The sequence below is a fragment of the Loxodonta africana genome, chromosome 9, assembly GCF_030014295.1.
Source record: "Loxodonta africana isolate mLoxAfr1 chromosome 9, mLoxAfr1.hap2, whole genome shotgun sequence".
In the NCBI taxonomy this organism is placed as follows: Eukaryota; Metazoa; Chordata; class Mammalia; order Proboscidea; family Elephantidae; genus Loxodonta; species Loxodonta africana.
Window position 1 is genome coordinate 96,200,869 of NC_087350.1, and position 13,155 is coordinate 96,214,023.

Consider the following 13,155-nt stretch of genomic DNA (forward strand, 5'->3'; position numbering starts at 1 on the left):
AGATGTTTTAAAATCTGGATACAAAGTTGCTTTAAATCTCTCATCCAGCTGACAGATTCAAAGAACCCTGATATAAATGGTATATTTTAACATAATGCATTACAACAGGACCCATTATCACACATAGTTTGGCTACATGAAGTATCAGATCTCAATGCCACAATGCAAATGTGTAACCCCTATAGCAAAAGTCTGGCAACAAGAGGTCAACAGCTGGCGGTGTGTATATTCCCTGTCACCAGCACCCGGCTTGTGTAGTGTGGACATTACTTTCTCCATCTTCAGCATTGTTTAGAGGCAACTTTGTTTAGTATTATCCAGTCACTATATATACTTAAAGGTATACGTCAATATAAATTTGAAGACTATTAACAAGCCAGGTAGCCTGTTCTAAGGATTTATGATAAAGTGGTAAGAAATACAGATGTTGTTCCTGCCCTTGAGGAAATACAGTCTAAAGCGAAAGACAGGCTTTAAACAAAGAACTGTAAGTAATTACACTAATGCAGAGTACTATAAAAAAAATATAGAAGCCCTGGTTGTGCAGTGGTTAAAGCATTCAGCTTCTAACCAAAAGGTCATTGGTTCAAACCCACCAGCTGCTCCAAGGGAGAAAGATGTGGCAGTCTGCTTTCGTAAAGATTTATGGCCATGGAAATTCTGTGGGGCAGTTCTACTCTGTCCTACTGGGTTGCTGTGAGTTGGAATGGACTCAGCGGCAATGGGTTTAGGAGCAACTACTCCAGTAGCAACAAGACACTTTACACTCAGATCCAAGCTTCTAAATACCATTCTTTACTAAAAGGAACATGGGCTACCTGGTTAATTACAGGGCTGAGGATAATACAAGATAAACCTAGAACATCTTGTGACACAAAGTAAGGAAATACTCAAAGACTCCACTGCCTTGGAATCAATTCTGACTTTATAGCGACCCCATAGGATTTACAAGGCTATAAATCTCTATGGAAGCAGACTGCCACATCTTTCTCTCATGGAGCTGCTGGTGGTTTCAAATCACCAACCTTTCAGTTAGCAGTCCATCCCTTTAACCACTGCGCTACCAGGGCTCCTTATAAAATAACTAGCTTCTAATATATTTTTTTTTAATGTTATCATGAAAGTCACAGAAGGACTGAGGAACTGTTCCAGATTGAAGGAAGCTAAAAAGACATGAAAACTAAGTACAGTACGAGATTCTTGATTAGATCCTTTTTTCTATTAAAGACATTATTGGGATAGTTAGTGAAACATAAATAAGGTCTCAGGGTGAATGGCATATATGAATTCTGTAACTGTTTTGTAACTTCTGTAAGTTTGAAACTAGTTCAAAATAAAAAGTTTTAAAAAGGTGAAGACTAAAAAAAAAAAAAAAAAAGTCCAAAATTAAAAAAATAAAAAACCTTTCAAACGGTAAATACACGTAAAAATGTTCATTTCTTCTGGTGATGAATATAAATTAAAGCAGTCTTAAGGTATCGTTTTATATCTGACTGGTTTTTATTGTTGCCATTTGCTTATCTAGGTGTTAGTTTGCTTTAAAATACATTGTAACTAGAAGGGGTGTCTGCTTTATTTGTTTTCTAAGAGCATAACGCCATTTCTGTGATATTCCTAACAAAAATGAATAACCTGACAACTCTAACACGAAGAACAACAGGCAAACCCAAGTTGAAGGATATTCTATAAAATAACTAAAATCCTAACCAAACCCACTGCCATCAAGTTTATATAAAGTGACTTATAATCCTTCTAAGAACTCTGTAAAGAAGATTCAATTATTTCTTCCACTTTACACAGGCAACTGAGGCTTGAAGGCTTAAGCAGCTTGCCTGATGGAACTGAGATATGAACCCAGGCAGTCTGATTCCCGTGCTTTTAACCTCTATGCTCTACTGCTTTGCATATTCACATAGGGCTGAGGTACTGAAAGCGGGTACAATCCTTTCGGAGAGCAATGAAGTCATGTCATCCCTATAGTCAGCAAAAGTCCTCAGACTCTTGCCCACTAATATACTGCTGAGAACTTATCCTAAGGAAAGCTCTATGCAGAAGAGAGAAGGCTACATGCATAAAGATGTTAACTATAAAGGAAATTTAAAAAATGACCAATAGGGACATGGTTAAGCTAATTATGATTCATCAACTTGATGGAATATTTTATAGCCATCCCTGGTGGCATAGTGGTTAAGTGCTACGGCTGCTAACCAAAGGGTCGGCAGTTTGAATCCACCAGGTGCTCCTCAGAAACTCTATGGGGCAGTTCTACTCTGTCCTATAGGATCACTATGAGTTGGAATTGACTCAACGGCACTGCGTTTGGTTTTGTTTTTTTTTTAATTAAAAAATACAACATACATGTGTACTTGTAAATATGCAAAAATTGTGTGTGCATCAGAGGAACCAAAAAGTAATGAAAGTGGTAATAGCTGTTAGAAAGTCATAGGATACTTAGTGACTTTTTCTCTTTCAAATATTTTCATGATGTTTAGAACTAAAACTAGATATCAAACACCCCAAAACATATCCTGACAAGTGTCCAGAAAGTGATGCAAATAGGATTCTTTCTCAGACTTTCTCACAAACCTCCTTTTGGGGGAGGAAGGTGGTGATTACATAAGCTATATTCCATTTACATGGGAAGCTGTTAACTTTTAAAAACCAGACAACAAAATAATAGACATTTCATGATACAATATAAGACACACACATCTAGAAGGACATACATTAAAGCATCTATAGTGGCTATCTCCAAGTGGTGAGGTTATAGGGGATCCTTGCTTTCCCCTTTATGCCATCTGTGGACTGAGCGTTACACACACATATTCATTCCTAATAATAATTTTTTAAGTTAAAATATTTAAAAGTAATACATAGTCTTGGCAACCAACTCTATAATTTCATCAGAAAAGAGGACGACTTTCTCATATATTACTTACTCTACACTCCGAGTTCACTATTCTGTTCCTTAGGGTAGTCTACATTCTCAACAATTATATCTTATGCTAATAGAACAAAAGTGACTAATTGAAAATATACCTACCTATATTTTATGCACAAGGCCAGTACTTACACAGATCACTGACCAATGAATTCATATCAAGAAGGCAATAATGATTCTATTACATGGATTTAAATACCCTTTCCTCACATAATATTTCTTACTGTGCACTTTAAAGCCTAACAGAAAAATACGAGCTTAGAAAGTGTTAGTCCCATTCCCCAGCAACAGAATAACAAAAATAATCCTATTATATAAAAAAATAATAATACCTATTTTAGCACCAGAAAATAAATTATTACTTTTAATATGCTTTTAAAAAGAAGTAAATGAAAACTTAGTTAAATCTGAAAATGATAAGAGGTTGAGAAAACATAAAGAGCAGAAATTGAAAAAAATAAAAAAATAAGTAGAAAAGAAATAAAAATAAAAGAGTCAAAAATTAGAGGCTCTTGGCGTCTGGGGTCTTAAACACTAGCAAGAGGCCATCTAAGATACATCAATTGGTCTCAATCCACTTGGAGCAAAGGAGAATGAAGAACACCAAAGGTAATTATGAGCCCAAGAGACAGAAAGGGCCACAAAAACCAGAGACTACATCAGCTTGAGACCTGAAGAACTAGATGGTACCTGGCTATCACTGATGACTGCCCTGATAGGGAACACAACAGAGAACCCCTGAGGGAGCAGGAGAGCAGTGGGATGCAGACCCCAAATTCTCATAAAAAGGCCAGACTTAATCGTCTGACTGAGACTAGAAGGACCCCGGAGGTCACGGTCCCCAGACCTTCTGTTAGCCCAAGACAGGAACCATTCCCAAAGCCAACTCTTCAGACAGGGATTGGACAGGACTGTGGGATAAAAAATGATACTGGTGAAGAATGAGCTTCTTGGATTAAGTAGACACATGAGACTATGTGGGCAGCTCCTATCTGGAGGGGAGATGAGAGGGCAGAGGGGGTCAGAGGCTGGCCAAATGGACACGAAAAGAAAGAGTAGAAGGAAGGAGTGTGCTGTCTCATTAGGGGGAGAACAACTAGGATATAGCAAGGTGTATATAAATTTTTATATGAGAGACTGACTTGATTTGTAAACTTTCACTAAGCACAATAAAAATTAAAAAAAAAAAAAATAGAGACTCTTTAGGGAAAAAATAATCCCATGATATGAAGAATTAGATTGCAACCAAATGTTTAGGGCCTAGCATAGCCAAGGAATGCCCATAGAAATAGATAATGATGATGTGATTGTATAAATGACAAAAAAAAAAAGAAAAGTTCAGGCATAATACATCTGACATAAGAAGGTCAGTGCTATTAGGAGAGAAAAGAGAATGTTACATGGAATAGCAAAATCATTAACTGAAGTCTTTAAAAACTGGAAGGAATTTAATATATTTGGTATGACTTTAAAATGTAGGCCTATATGAAGGGATGGACGCTATGAATATCTTTTATGTTCTATCACAGGAGTGTCAGAGTATCCAAAGTGAGAAAAGCCCTAATCATTAGGAAACAGATTAACATATTAACTACTTCACATTTGATTAGCTAAAAATAAGATCGAGGTGCCCAATCTCATCCTGGCATAAGTGTGGATCATGGATACTCCACAGCATTTTTTTTCCTCTTGTGAGTTATTAAAATTAGTAGACACAGGCAATGAAGCCATGCCATCTCTATAGCTTCCTCTCTTCTGCCTCTGCCAGGCATGATTTTTATTCTCAAAAACCATTTCTTCCTCAAAAGAGCTCACCAAAATTGTCATCCTTCCTATCAGCAGCCTCACTGGGCTGTGGTGAGTGACATCCAGACATTTAAACTCAAAAGCTGCTTCAGAGAGGAGTTATTAAAATTCAAATGAGCTGGGCATATTGAAGAAGAAAACCCTCGTTTGCATGCACACCTCCGCATTTGGCCATCCCATTTAGCCCCATAGAGCAGGGTCTGGTTTTGTTTTTGTAAATGGGCTTCCGAGGCCGAGGTCAGCCTCCCACGGCCCCCACTCCTCTGGGGTCATCATTAGTAATGTGTAAGGCTGAATAGATTTTTCTCTGAATCTAGTCAGCAAACCTGACAAGAAGGCAGCCCTCTCCCACAACCTGAAAATACCAAAAATCTGATTGATAATATGGCATTTAAAATATTTCATTTATCTGCTTTAAAAGATCTTCCAGCAATACTACACACATAACATCACCAGTTCCACCTGATTTTTCAGTCTTAGAGGAGAACATTTCCTGTTATGCCATGATGGCATAATTATAAAAATGTCACCTTTAACCAAGAATTTCCCATCAGATTTAGAGAAAATTAATTTATGCCAAGCAAATAATGATCTGGGAGCCAAAACAACTAAATTTTATTTACTAGAAAAGAAAAACAATCTATTTGATGGTGAGAATTTTTATCTTCTTTCTCAAGGAAATATCTCACATTATCATCACTTAACATTTTTATGACACATTAGTGAGCAAACTGACAAAAAATACAGCAAAAATACATTCCTAGCTTTGTTTTGGCCATGAAAATTTTAGATGTTCATTTAGTAAGAATTTAATTTCTTACTAATGAAAACATCTCTGTTATGACACATCTATTTTAAACAGATTTAATTCATGGCAATATAAGCCATGTATCAGTTTTCACCGAGGCTATGTAAAAGCAAATAATGCCAACACATGACTCTAGGATAACAGCACAATTTCTAGAGCTCCAGAAACTACAGAAATTTGTTTCTAGGCTATGAGTGCAGTCTACAGTCTAGAAGCTCTGTTGATTTTATCACTAGATTCACACACCTCCAGGGATTCACATACCCAGTGGTCAGACAAAGTGACCTCTGACATTCCTTCCGATGTAAGACTGTATTCTTCCGTGACCTTCATTAATTGAACTCGCTCTTTCCAGATTACTTCTAGTTTTTTGTTTTAATTTTCTTTAACTTTTTTTTTTCTAAGATTGGGATGGTCTTGCTGTAATACAGACTCTGGTTTTGCCCCAAGTGACCTGCCCGAGGAAGGATAATACTAGCAAGCCACGACAGTGTTCAGTTTTGACCCATTTTCCCCCAACAGCTCTGAATAGTATATGTGTATCATTAAAGAGCATTTATTCAATAACTTACATGGCATCATTCTGGCTACAGTTAAAAACAAAGGCACTCAATCTCTGTCTTCAAATTGTCTGTGCTCTAATATGGGTGGCAGCAGCACAGAGTTACAGAGAGACACATGTTTGCAGAAAAAAAGAACACAAGCTAAAAAGAGGAACCGGAGCCCGTGATTCCAGCAACACCAAGTACTCATACAAGGTTCAGGGAGAAGACCTGCTTCCAAGACAGAGCCTGGGATACAAACTGCCCCAGGTGTGTTTTCTCTTATTAGATCACACTCAGTTGAAATTGATAAGAAAAGTAATGTACACTTAGACTTCTGAAACGGCCAAATGGATGATTAAAGTCTTTACAGAGCCATCCAAGCTCAGGTACAGTGATTTCCAAGAGACTACAAAGTGTTATGTTTATGTAACATTTTCTGCCGTTAGTCTCCTAGTTATCTCTATTGCAAAGATGGTGTAGCTTGAAGAGCAAAACAAGATATTCGCCACTTCAGATCTGTATTGCTTAATTCTACAAAGGTATGCTAAAGACACACAAACTTGTACAATATGTAGAAAAAATGATAAAACTCAAGAAAGGTGCTCACTTGCCTTTTTTTCCTCCCATAACGAAGAAGCCGATGGCTGCTCTTATAAAACTGCTTTCAGGCAAATAGCTATAGTCTGTAGGAACTGTGGAGACAGCAAATGATCAAATTAACCAGTGAACTTGGCAGGACTAATGAAGGAAAGATAATGATCTCATGCTGCCATACCAACCTAGAGACAAAGCGGAGATGTTTATGCTATTAACCTTGGCACAATACTATGTGGCTGCAAATAATTCTATTAGATTAAGTAAGTGGCCTTGAAGTAATCACTGAGACTCTGAAAGCAAATCAAAAACGGTGGCAAACCTCATAGAGGCTGCAAAATCAGAGAGGGTGAAAACTTTACTGAAGTGGTTAAAAAATTCTTTCCATGTTGTCACATCAATGAGCCCCAATCTAGTGACCTTGTCAGGGTCAGCAAGGAGTCGATTGGGCTTCTGCACTGAGACCACCATTCCGTAGGCCACTTTGGGACATGCTGAAATCAGATATATGAACCACGCAAATTCAACAACCAGTATTAATAGCAGCCAGTCTCTTACTTCATAAGGCAGAGACCTCTAAGTGACCAACATGTGCAAATAACCAGATGTGGTTGCTGACCTGGAACGGTGAAGCAGTGACATTTATGCTAGTTAAGTCCTGAGAGTCTCCTAAATCCTCTTCCTCCCTGTCCTGGATAACTGTCTCATGAGATGGTTTCTACTGCAATAAATGGCTCAACTGGAAAATTCCACCAGGAACAAGTAGCCGTACTTTTCCAGACATACGATCATTTTGCTCAGAAGAGCCTGGGTGTAAGATGATTCACTACTATCTGATCTGAGGGCCAGACTGTGTACCCTATAACATAACAATGAAAAGCCTACAGAGCAATGCAAAACGCTGACATATACATGCTATTTTCAGCAGGGCTCTGTGAGAGCCCTGCCCTTCAAAACTGGCATTACCAACGCTTTCCAATATGATTCTGTTTTGTTTTTTCTTTTTCCCATTTTAACATGACAGCTTCCAGTTGTCTAAAGTTCATTGTGTTGGGAAGGCTGTGGAACAATGTCCTATTTCTATAGGTAAGGAGTGATCGAAAGAGAAGGAAACAGTAATTGTAGCGACCCTCATTCACACTAATGCTGTCCTTAGACTACCTGTCAGTGGATATGTGAGACCAGGTTTTAATGAGGAATCTTTGGTACCTAAACCTATTTGACCTGGGTCCAAGATAGCCAGTGGGTCAAAATTCTATGAAGATCAAGGAGCAGATGTAGCTCCCAGTGTATTAACAGTGATACCTTTCCCATAAAATCTGCAAGTAAAAACAAATTAAGCATGTGGAAATTGCAAATTTTTTTATTGCTTTTATCAAAAAGCTAGAGAGACAAAAAAGCCTTGTTATATTAAGACCTAGAACTTCAATTCCAAGACCAAGGAGGTGCATACCTTTAAATGTACTTACCCCATTATTTTCTGAAAAGCAGGGGCCATAAAAACTCTAGTTGTATATGAAGAGATTTTAATGAAATGTGAATGCTATACAAACCAACTAGTAAAATCAAAAGAACTCTGCCCCAAGCTTCAAGGAGCTGGTTCCTAGTTTCTGGAATTTTTACTACACTAACTGTATGTAATTCATGTAATCTTTCTGAGCCTCAAGGTCTTCATTTGTAAAATACGGAGGTTAGCCTGGATGTCCAAACTGATTTCTAAAGGAGGTAGAGAAGAGGAGGGAAAAGAGCAGGCGCTTCAGAGGCCAACAGATTTGTGTTCAAGCTATATGGTCACCACTTAGTGCCACCTGTCCCTGGTTACGTCACAAAAGTTCCCCACACCCCATTTACCTCTGACATAAAATACGGACAGTAATACCTCCCACTTAGGGTTGTTGTGAAGATTAATGTTCTTAACAAAGTGCACAGTACTGAGTTAGCTATCCTTCCTTCCAGCTCTAGTGTTCTTTGACTCTAATCTTACCAGAGGTTCTACTTTGATTTGAGGAGAGAGTAGACAGATGAAGATGTCCTAGAAGCCAGATTGCATTTGACTGAAGGCCAATCATCCCAGAGACACTGATGACCTATGAGTAAAAATTTAACATTTTAATGATATGGTAAGATCAAAATTCCCTTTAATATCTTTAATAAAAGGCTACTCTACAGTAGCAAGTCACCTAATATTTTATGAGGTGGTGGCTTGCCTGATAATGAGAAGCTCTATAACAAGACGTAATACCATGTGTCTAGTATTTTTTTTTAGTATACTACTCCTGGGACATAATAGGTGTTCAACAAGTGTTTGCTGAATCAATGAACAAAGCAATCAATCAACTGCTCGATCACAGCAAAAGGTACTAGGTTTCACTCAGTCAGGGTGGTCTCAAAGGAATTTTCAGAAAATGATAAATGAAAATATGTAACAGAAAAGAGGTGATAGTTACAACTAGAATACCCATAAAAATAGGAATATAGTTTTATTCTCTACTTTAAATAATGAGGTTCTATTACCACTCTAAGGAGCTCTGATGGCACAATGGTTAAGCACTCAGTTGCTAACTGAAAGGTCGGTGGTTTGAACTTATTAGCTGCTCTAGGAGAAAGATGTGGCACTCTGCTTCTGTAAAGATTACAGCCTTGGAAACCCGATGGGGCAGTTCTACTCTGTCATACAGGGTTGCTATGAGTCAGAGTCAATTCAGTGGTAACCACGGTTTTTTATTACCATCTTATCATTCATAATACGCACGGTTCCAATAATATTGTGCATTTATAGCTTTCTCTCCCAAAGCATAGCAACTTAAGTTTCAGCAGGATTCTTTTTTTTAAATAATATTCATATTTATAATGCAGAAGAGAGTTTCCTTTTATTCAGAGATTCATGTTTGCTTTTGAAAATATGAATTACTAAAACTACTTTATTTGTTAGGTATAATCAGCTACATTTCACAAGAATGAAGACAAGTATGTTAAGTGAAAGAAAAGGATACAATGTCTTATATACAGTAAGAATCCCAACTTTAAAAAAAAATACAACCGAAAATTAGTAGTGGTTTCTTTGAGTTGGGATGTCAGTAAAATTTTTAAGTTTCTTTCGATCTGTACTTTCATATTGTATGCAATGAATATGACCATTTTTTTAAAGTAAAACTTTCTCAGCAGATAAATATGTTTATTATTCATGCAAGAGTAACTATGACAATGATTCACCCCAATAATTTTATGGGTGACATCTGAACTAGTGCCTCTTGACCACTGTACCTAGATATCTGCTTTACCCTTGGATCACCTTCTATTTTTCCTTGTTCCAAGGGCCTGACATTCCTTGCAGGATCAGGTTTTAATTTTTAATGGGAGCCAATATTAACTTAACTGAAAAATGCCAGCTTTCTTTATTCCAGAGGTTGCATGTGCAGCGATCACAGGGCCAACTGTAAGCTGCTCCCAAAACCCCTGTGAACTCAGTGTAACTAGGTAAGTCCTCACTTTCCAGACAAAACATTATGTATTGTGAGACAGGAAAAAACAAAACAAAAACAAAAACAGCAAAGGGGATATCTGTTTTCCCATCCAAGGATTTTAAATTCCTCTTCTCACCTGCGTTAAGGTTCTGATGACTTCATTAAGTCTGCCTTGAAATTGAGAGGTCTGGATGGCTTCTGACTTCAGCTAAAAGAATAAGGAGACATATCCTCAACCACTCCCACCAAAATAAATAAATAATTTCTGTGTATGAGCTATCATCATCTAAGCTAGGGAATAATTCATCATAATGTACTTATATTTCAAAAATATAAACTGTGAGCGCCTCAAGGGCAGGGCCCATGCTTTACTTATCATTGATTCCCTATACCAGTGTAGCATTCAGTCAACTTTTACTGAATCGATAAAGGAAGTTCTTTGAATTATTGGTAACATACACATACATATATCCACTGAAAACATTTTTAATACATAAATATAAATTTAAACATTATAGATACAAAATGGAGTTATTCTTGTGAATAGCTTTAGAAATTTCTTATCATTCAATCACCTTCTCTCAGGCAGGGAACTTTGAAGAAAATACATAAGTTGACCAAGTTTAATCCCTACAAACCAAATAAAACAAGAAGCAAATCTCTAAAGAAAGAATTATCAGCCAAGAGCAATTTTTCACATAGAAAGGCATTGAAAAGCCCAATACAGTCATTCCAGTGAGCGTATATTCTTCTGTTCTTAGCATACCAAGATAATGGGTATTCTCCTTCTGCTGTGGCTATGTATACATTTAGACTTCTTTCCCTCAACAGATAGTTCTTTCATTTTTTTTTTTTTTTACCTGTATTACATCCCCTTCAGAGCCTACCAAGGCCACCATGCCATGAAGAGCTGCTAGACAAAGCATCGTGGGAGTGCCCTGTAAACAAAGCATCAGAATACATCAAGTGGGAAAGAGTCATTGGGTTTGGATTCTATAAAACTTAACAATACCACAGAGAAACAGACCATTGAGTCAAAATGATACTAAACTAGGAGGGTAACATAACCTGTATAATTGAACCAAAAATGGCAGCAGACGAATAAACTAACAGATTAAGGCTGTTGTATCATAGATGGATATTTGTTGTTTTTATTTTTCAAAATGCACAATGTTGTTTCAAAATTAAGGCATGGACAAAATTTAAAGAGCTGTTACAGTTGATAAGATGCATCATTTTTAAGGAATTAAAAGTACATTTGATAGCTGTGTCTTTCATCCCAAAATTGCTTGTCATTTTATTGTCGAGCAATGTATCTTAGCAGCTCCTATAAATGGCCCAATAAAGTAGTTTTGTTTCCTTTATATAAATATAAAATAACATGCGGGAGGTGGCCTCTACCTCTGATAGAATAGTTCTGATCCAGGTGGGAAGCAGTTTGTTACCCAAGTCTTCAGCTTTTCCATGTCCACACACAGACAAACCATGAACTATATTTCCTAATGCCAGGGCAAAACCTGAAGTCTGTTAAATACATAAGAACAGGGCGAGAAAAAGAAAAAAAAGATACAGATTAGGGATGTTTATACATAGCAATACAAGCACTTCTGGGGACTCTCTTCCCTACTGACAAGTTCTTCTGCCATCTGACAATCGGTGATTTGCAGATGTTTTATTATCTATACTCTAGTTTGCAACAGAAAATGCAGAGTCTAATTGCAAGGAATCCAGCTTCAGTGAGTGGTTTATTTTAGGAAAATAATACTTCACTATTGAGTGACTTAACTTAAACAATCCAAATTCTCAGAAGGGGTTAGGGTGAAAATACCAAGGCAATTAGGCCACACAAGGCCAGTCAGCTCCCCAAAAAAGAAAACTTCCCGGAATGGATAGAGTACACGCAAACTTCTACATTTTGGTGTTGCAAAACTTAATGTGAATGTAAGTGAATGGGGATACAACCATTCAAAAACAGTGACAACTGTTAGATGCTTAAAACCAGTGAATCCTACATTAACTCACTATGGCCAATGATTAAGAGTTTGGAGAAACATAAAAAAGAAATTCAAATGGGGAAATTCTACAGCATGTGTAATCAGGGGCAACACTGTAAGGGTATTTAATTTAATTTATACTTATTTAAATTTTCCTCTACGTATGCAGTCACGAGCCGAGATTCTCTGCCTTTAATTCGCTGAAGTTTGAGCTTATTGGAGTCCCTCTTTCCAAACTTTGTCACTCAAGGCTCTAGCCTTATATAACTCTTATATTCTCTAGTCACATGTTTTAAGATTTTATGAACACAGAGCAATGGCTGAAGAGAGTAAAAAGCTTTCAGTACTCTCAGGCAAAGAGAAAGAAAGGTCTACAGCGGAGTTAGGGTATAAGGAGAGAAAAAGACATCTGTGACTGTTGGCTATAGCTGTGACAGAATAGTTAGAAGTTTCTCAGTTGTGACAAGAAAAATAACCTATTATAATCTAATTCAGAGTAAGTCAAAATCGGACTTATCAGCAGCATGAGACCCACAGAGAGAAATAATCAGGGCATGCATTCCAACCTGCTGGTTGTTCTCTACTAACAGCCGAAGTTTGTTCATAATATCTTCAGCCTCTGCTGCCTCGATAATTCCAGCACTGAATGCTGACGTACACACACAGCTAAGGGTATAGGCAAGGACCTGAGGAGAAAAATACAGCAGAAAAATGTTTCTTCATGAAGAAAAATAAAAGAACACAGTGTGGGCAACACAAATACTCCGTCAAACTTCTCCCCAGGATAAGAATTGGATTCAATATATCTGCCACTACTAAAAAAACTGGTTTATACATGACAAACATACGTGGTTGCTAAGGTAGAAACCGGGTAATGAAACTTCAGAAGGGAGTTAGACTGGGCCCTGTTTCGCTGCCTCACTTACATTACTCTATTTCATAACAAGGTCATGAGATGGGTATTGTTATTCCAACTTTACAGATAGGCACTCTGAGGCTCAAG

General features: G+C 37.4%; 1 protein-coding gene across 13 annotated transcripts in view; it reads right to left on the minus strand.

Moving 5' to 3' along the window:
* Positions 1-13,155, minus strand: part of FOCAD (focadhesin) — a 324,750-nt gene that overhangs the window by 51,371 nt on the left and 260,224 nt on the right. For all 13 annotated transcript variants that reach the window (XR_010322852.1, XM_064290441.1, XM_064290437.1 and 10 more), the window contains 6 exons: positions 12,719-12,838; positions 11,560-11,682; positions 11,019-11,096; positions 10,295-10,366; positions 8,679-8,781; positions 6,712-6,792 (listed from right to left, as the gene is read on the minus strand). Coding sequence is in view for 12 of the 13 variants with exons in the window: in XM_064290441.1 (XP_064146511.1) it covers positions 6,712-6,792; positions 8,679-8,781; positions 10,295-10,366; positions 11,019-11,096; positions 11,560-11,682; positions 12,719-12,838 (577 nt within the window). In the remaining variant the exon portion in view is untranslated. The remainder of the gene's footprint in view (positions 1-6,711; positions 6,793-8,678; positions 8,782-10,294; positions 10,367-11,018; positions 11,097-11,559; positions 11,683-12,718; positions 12,839-13,155) is intronic.